Here is a 7238-nt window from a genome sequence, read left to right as displayed (position 1 = left end):
ACACTGGGAAAACGTACCCGCTCCACTTGGAACAGGGACGCTGCGGAAGCCCCATCCTTCCGGAAGGAGTTTTCGGAAGCAAATACACATATAGCATCCGCTTAGGTGTATATGGAGAACTGGAGGTGATTGTAACCCTCTTGGAAAGGCAGAAGTCTGCCGGGGAAACACGGGCTCTACGGCTATACCGTGGACTATACACATACGAGAACCGCTTAGGTCTCAATGTGGAACCCAGCCTTCCACGGTTCCCGCGGATTCATTGTGAAGCCCGGCGCCAAACGTTCCGCCTCGTCCGCTGCCGAGGGTGACGGAGGATCTCAACAGGGTCTACTGTAGGACACTCTGGAGCAGTTTTAGCAAGCCGACACTAACCGGGGTCTCTCGGCGCCACTACCCGTTTGAGGTGAGAACACAGGAGGATATCGGCTTCACACGGAGGCTATAGAATCTAGCGAACATGTTGGGCTTCGCCCAGCCCGCAGTCCTACAAATATCTGTCAGCGAGGCGCCACAAGCCAGCGCTCAGGAGGATGCAACACTTCTAGTTGAGTGAGCTCACAGCCTGAATGGGCAGGGCACACCCTGTGCCTGATAAGCCAGGGTGATGGCATGCACAATCCAGTGGGCCATTCTCTGCTTAGAGACGGCATTCCCCTTCTGCCGGCCTCCGTAACAGACAAAGAGCTTGTCTGAGGTCCTGAAGCTTTGTGTCTGGTCTACATAGCCCCTTAATGCTCGGACGGGACATCTTTGAAGGATGTAGTGGGAACCTTAGGCACGCAGCCGGGCCTCAGGATTACCTGGGAGTCAGCCGGCCCAAACTCTAGGCACGAATCGTCGACCGAAAATGTGTGCAGGTCCTCTAAGGAACCTGAGGACGAGGTCATGCTTACCTACGGAGTTCCCATTCACCGGGTCATGGTACGCAGCAATAGCAGCAACCTGGACTTTGAGGGTGGAGGGAGACAGCCTTCGCTCCAGCCCTTGCTGCAGAAAGCATACAGGTCTACCTGAGCGGCTCCGAACCATCTCCAAATCAGCTGGACCGTCTGGGGATGGAGTCGCCATTTTCCCAGGAGCATTGCTGTTTAAAACAGCTCGTCGGCTGTACGGTTGAGCAGGCCCGGAATGTGAACAGCATGAAGTGACCTCAGAACCTTCCGACTCCAAAGGAGGAGGTGGCGGGCGAGTTGCGACATGCGACCGGAGCGCAGACCACCTTGTCGGTTGATGTACGCAACGGTTGCTGTGTTGTCCGTTCAGACCAGTACGTTGAGACGGTTCAAGGCAAGGCGCAAGCTGCGGGCCCGTCCAAACCCCTGAGACTGCATGCCCGTTGTACGTGGCACCCCACCCGGTGGTGGAGGCATCCGTGTAGACCACAGCATGCCTGGAGATCTGCTCTAGGGGCACCCCTGCCCGGAGGAACGCAAGATCTGAAAACGGGGTGAAGGTTTGGCGACAGGCCGGTGTAACTTGGACCCGGTGAGTGCCGCGCTTCCACGCCCACCTCGGGACTCGGCCATACAGCCAGTGGTGGAGCGGTCTCACATGTAACAGGCCGAGCGGTGTAAGTGCCGCTGCGGCTGCCATATGCCCCAGGAGCCTCTGAAAAAGTATCAGTGGGACCGCTGTCCTGCCCGTGAACGTATTCAAGCAGGCTAGCACTGACCGTGCATGTTCCTCTGTGAGGCGTTGTCTGTTCGACCGAATCCAACTCCATACCGAGAAAAGAGATCCTCTGCGTCGGGGAGAGTTTGCTCTTTTCCCAGTTGACCCGAAGGCCCAACAAGCTGAGGTGCTGGAGCGCCAGGTCCCTGTGCTCGCACAACTGATCCTGAGACTGTGCTAGTATAAGCCAATTGTCTAGATAGTTGAGGACGCGAACACCCTGCTCTCTGAGGGGAACAAGAGCCGCCTCCGCGACTTTTGTGAAGACACGGGGAGACAGGGATAGCCCGAAGGGCAGGACCTTGTACTGATATGCCCATCCTTCGAACGCAAACCACAGAAATGGAAGGATCGACACATGAAAGTACGCATCCTTCAGGTCGAGTGCTGCAAACCAATCTCGGGGACGGACGCACCCGAAGATGCGTTTCTGCGTCAACATCTTGAATGGTAGCCGATGAAGGGCCTGGTTCAAAACTCGCAGATCCAAGATTGGCCGTAACCCACCACCTTCCTTGGGTACAATGAAGTAAGGGCTGTAAAACCCCGACCTCATATCGGCCGGAGGGACCGGTTCTATTGCATCCTTTGCCAGTAGGACTGCGATCTCTGCCCCGCAGAACAGGGGCATCGGCTGTAGTGAAGCAGATACTATTGAACTTGGGCGGGCGCCGGGCGAACTGAATCGCATAGCCAAGGCTGATGGTCCGCAGAAGCCAGCGAGACGGGCTGGATAGCGCTGACCAAGCGCCCAGAAACCATACAAGCAGGACCAGTGGAACCACAGCCGTACCCGCAGTGGGGCAGCGAGGTGGAACACAGGGACCCAACTCGGGCGGCTTGTGAGCGGGCCGGAGAGGGGTGGGAGTGTGGGGTGTAAGGCTCACCTGGTTCCACGGGTTGGCTCGGAGCGCGAGGTCAGTGGCGGTTCGGAGCTCTTTCAGAACTTATGGATCATGACCACCCTTGTGCACCCTTGTGCAGGTCCTTCAGTGCCTTAGCCTGGTGCACCTGCAGTAACGCCATGGCGTGTAAGGCGGAAGCAGCTTCCCCGCAAGCCATATAGGCACCGCCGGTTAGACCAGACGAATGCCTACAGGCCCGGGAAGGAAGTACCGGGTCTCCCTGTCAGGAGGAGGCAGACTTAGGACACAATTGCATCGCTACCGCCCGCGCCACTGGGGGGATCGCCGAATACCCCTTCGCTGCACCGCCGCCGAGGGTGGTGAGGGAGGAGGAGCCCGTCGGCCGGTTTCTGGCAGTAAAAAGTGCCATCCACAACCTGGTAGACCTGAGAACCAGTGCGAGCCACCCCGAGAAACCAATCATCCAGCCTTGAGGGCTTGGGACACGTTGGAGGTTTCCACTTGAACCCGACCCTTTCGGCGGCCCGGGAAAGCATAGCTGTCATCTCCGGATCCAATTTAGGCTTTGCCACCATCCCGGAGGGCGGCAGTGCGGCCGAATCTTCATCAGACAGCTCTCCCTCCGATGCTGAGATCGACATCTGGTCAGGGGGAGGTCCACTGGATACCGCTGGTACGCTCTTTAAAGAGGGCCCAGCGTGTTCCGTGGGTCGCTCCACTGGATCGGAGGTGCAAGAGGAGTGATGGTCTCCAGAGGGTTGGTTCCCTGCGGGGTTTGCCATCACTGTAACCCTCAAACCGCCCATGCTACTGCCGGAAGTGGATCTCGCCTGTCTGCCAGAACGAGCCCCAGATCGCGGTAGCGGCAACGGGACTCCGCCCTCTCGCAGGTAGCGGAGCCTGGTTCGCAGCTCCGAGATGGTCATCTTCCCGCAATGAGAACATGACTCATCCACGAAGGCCATCTCAGCGTGCTTGATGCCCAGACACGTGAGGCAGCGATCGTGACCATCACCCGGTGCCAGGTGACAACCGCACCCAGAAACGCATGGGTGAAATGGCATCCTTATAAGGATGATCCGTCGTCTTTATAAAGACGCACCCGTGGAGCTCTTTTAGAGAAATTTGCTCTTTAGGAAATGCTCTTTTAGTGCTGAGACGCACAGGGGAGATGGCCACTTGTAACACAACAGGGGGTAGTGCAGCCTGAAGTGCGCAACCCACTCAACACTGGAACGACCACCACTGAAGCGCCATCTTGCCAACACAGAAAGCTTCCGAGAGCGTGCTGAACTCGTAGTTCTCGAAATTAATATAGAGCAGAACGATGTTGTCGCTCGGCTCCGAAGCAAAAAGCTGGTATGCATTGCACCTGCTGCCTTATTATACTCACGCTGTGATCAGCGGCAGCTGGATGCAATAATTGCATGCCAATGTGCACTTGGCTCATTTAGTTTACACTCAAAAGTAGATTGGTCTATCGAAGCGATATCCCAATTCGTCGGTCACCGACGTGACTCGGAGTGACTGACTGAAAGGGAACATAGGGGATACAAAACCAAAACAGAACATTAAACGTGACATAAATGTGACATTACGCCCCCCTCTGAAAGGCATGACCTCGCGCCACATAACATCGAGGGGTGGGAGGGTGGGCACCTTGGAGGTCCCTCAGGACAGGCTTGGACTGGACGCCTCCAAGGCGGTACCGGATCCGGGTCCCATGGCGGAGCGGACAGTTCAGGAGACCATGGCGGAGCGGACAGTTCAGGAGGCCATGGCGGCGCGGACAGTTCAGGAGGCCATGGCGGAGCTGGCTGCTCAGGAGGCCATGGTGGATCCTCTGTGGCCTTAGCCGGCTCGGCCACAGGTATATGCCCGCCCTAAAACTAGGAATCCTGGAGGGCGCTCTGGAGGAGTGGGCACTTGAGGGCACTCTGGATGAGCGGGCACTTGAGGGCGCTCTGGAGGAGCGGGCACTTGAGCGAGCTCTGGGTCTGGAGCCGACACTGGAGCGAGGACAAGGGCAGAGAGCAGTCTCTTTCTCCTCAGATTCCTTTTCTGGTTACGGGTGAATAGGGCGGCCGGTGGGCTTGACTGCTGAGCTGCCAGTGGGCTTGACTGAGGAGCGGCCGTGGTTTCTGGGCTGAGGATAGGTAAGGGTCTTGTAGTCAAGGATGGACGTAGGGAGGTGGCTTTGAGCACTGATCGAACTGATGTAATAGCTGGGTCCGCAATCTTGGCTCCCAGGTCTGCGCTGTTAGATGCCCACTTACGGGCTCGAGGGAACCCGGAAGGAGCAGAGGACACAGATCCATTAGAGAGGTATGTGGAGGTTACCGGCATGCGGTGAACTGGCGAGGCCAAGTCTTTTTAGTGGGGACTGCATGAGAACGAGTCGAGTTATCTTTAACTTCTTCCACTTCAAACTTTGAACCGTTTAAATATAGAATGAGATTAATCATCTCGACCAGGGTGAATTCACATGATGGATAACTGTAACGAATGGTGTTCTCATCCAGCCCCAACCGAAACATGGCACCAAGAGCGGTGTTGGCCAGCTGCTTTGTGTTACAGTCACACTTCATATCTGTGTGTCATTTCTGTGCACTTTTTTTCTGCATCGTGAATGAGTATTTGAGTATTTCCCATTCATTTCCAATGGCGGTCATTTTTGACCGAGAACAACACAAGTGTGACAATTTATTAAGAACATTTAGCTTTTTCGAATCAAGTCCACAGTTTTTTTATTTTTTATCTATTTATTAATTTTTTTGTAGTCACATAGTGACTGCCATAAAAGTCATTGAGGTTTCGTACCATTTACGATGAATTAGCGATTTTTAAAATTTCAAAAAAAAAAATGTCCCAGTCTAAAATGACCAAACAATACCAGAGGGTTAAAGTCATGTTCCATGTGCCCCTTTTATACTTTGAGCACCTGCCCCTCCAAAGGTCTCTGCACGGCCCTGAGCTAGCATACACTTGCTGCACGTCATATAAAACGTTCAGAAATGTCAAAGTCTAGGAGTAAGAGAAGAGCAGACATATGGATTAATTTGAAAAAGCTTGATGACGCGAAAGAAAACAGTTCAGTCCAGTTTTCTAAGTGCACACACCTGAAGCATGCTCACAGAAAAGCATCTCTCAGACAGAGCACGAGTACTGAATTCAGTTCTTTCACATTATCGTACATGAACGGAGAAATACACACAAAATGAGTATTCTTGTAAACACACTCGGTTACGTCTTAAGTGAATGTAAACAGTTAGGACAATATGTGTATCAGTATTCGGTTTTAAACAAAAGAAAGAGAGAAAATCACTCTATGAATTAATACGAATTACTCTAAATTTAATTTATAAATAAATATGTCTGCTTGAAAGAATGAAGAATGTTGTAAGCAAGTTGTTATAAAGAATGCATTTTATATAACCGCTGGTATTTCATTGAAAATAAAACCATGTTCATATTCCCTTATGAGAAGTGGTTTTATTTAATTTTAATATAAAGACAAGTTGTGTCACAGCAGTTAAATTTGTGTCTATACTGCATGTTCAAACCTTAATATCATTCATATTAGAAGGTTAATAGATGTTTTCTCCAGGAATATATAATGAGTTTGGATTTTTTTTGAGAAATGCTTAATAAATACATTACACTGTAACTAACCCATTAGATTCTAGTCGACTAAATCAACTGTAGATTTAGTCAACTGAAATATTATGATATTCAGTTGACTAAAACTAGACTAAAACTAAAACAGTTCAGATGACTAAAATATGACTAAAACTAAATGTCATTTTAGTCAAAAGACTGTCTATGACTAAGACTAAATCAAAATTTGCTCATACTGCTATGTCATGTTAATAATTTTGCATATTGTTGGGTCTGTGTAATTCACTGAAATATTAATACATTTCATTGTGTGATTCTAGGGAGGCTTGTACAATTTTGTTCAATTCAAATTAAAACTAAAATGTGTTCAGCAAAGAGTGCTACAGTATTATTGGTAACTACAAGCATTTTCAAATTAGATGAAATATATCATACAGAGAGAAGGAGCCAGAGAATGTTTAGGACCTTTTAGAATTATGGATATGAGAATATTTTGGGAATTCTGTGGGTGCAGATAACTAATAAAGGGTCTTTGACTTCCCTCTCTCTTTGTTATCTAATTGTCTTGGATGTGGGAAGTTAATTGCCACTTGAGAGTAATATTTGTATGTTGGGATACCTTATTATTCCTGTAGTTCCTCTTATCTGCTTTGTAAATGCCTTCAAAGACAATCAAAGTGCTCATACTGGTGTGTGTGTGTGTGTGTGTGTGTGCGTGTCTGCGTGTGTGTGTCTGTGTTTCGCAGATGGCCCAGAATCATGCCTATTCTTGAGCCGGAGTATGCGTGTAGGAAAATCGTGGATGCTGTTAGAAGGGAACAGGTGTATCTTTATATGCCTCGAAGCATCTACATTGCCATCGCTTTGAAGAAGTAAGTCATGCTGGACCTCAGTTTTAAAGATCTATTTTAGATGTGTATCTATTATAATAACAGAAGTCTAAGCTGTTGTAAAATAGCTGCTATACAAGCTATAAAACTTAAAGGTGGGTATATCACCATTGCAAAATGGGCTATATATATATATATATATATATATATATATATATATATATATATATATATAAAAAAAAAAATGTGT

The 7238-nt window shown here is 49.8% G+C and overlaps 1 protein-coding gene across 1 annotated transcript in view; it reads left to right on the top strand.

Annotated features, from left to right (window-relative positions):
* The window catches only part of LOC107570430 (epidermal retinol dehydrogenase 2-like), a 24916-nt gene that overhangs the window by 15752 nt on the left and 1926 nt on the right, over positions 1 to 7238 (top strand). Inside the window, exon 6 of the mRNA XM_016256658.1 lies at positions 6905 to 7030. Within this exon, the coding sequence (XP_016112144.1) occupies positions 6905 to 7030 (126 nt within the window). The remainder of the gene's footprint in view (positions 1 to 6904; positions 7031 to 7238) is intronic.

The sequence above is a fragment of the Sinocyclocheilus grahami genome, unplaced genomic scaffold, assembly GCF_001515645.1.
Source record: "Sinocyclocheilus grahami isolate Dianchi unplaced genomic scaffold, SAMN03320097.WGS_v1.1 scaffold1456.1, whole genome shotgun sequence".
NCBI lineage: Eukaryota > Metazoa > Chordata > Actinopteri > Cypriniformes > Cyprinidae > Sinocyclocheilus > Sinocyclocheilus grahami.
Note: the sequence above shows the minus strand (reverse complement) of the source record. Positions and strands in the feature narration are given on the sequence as shown.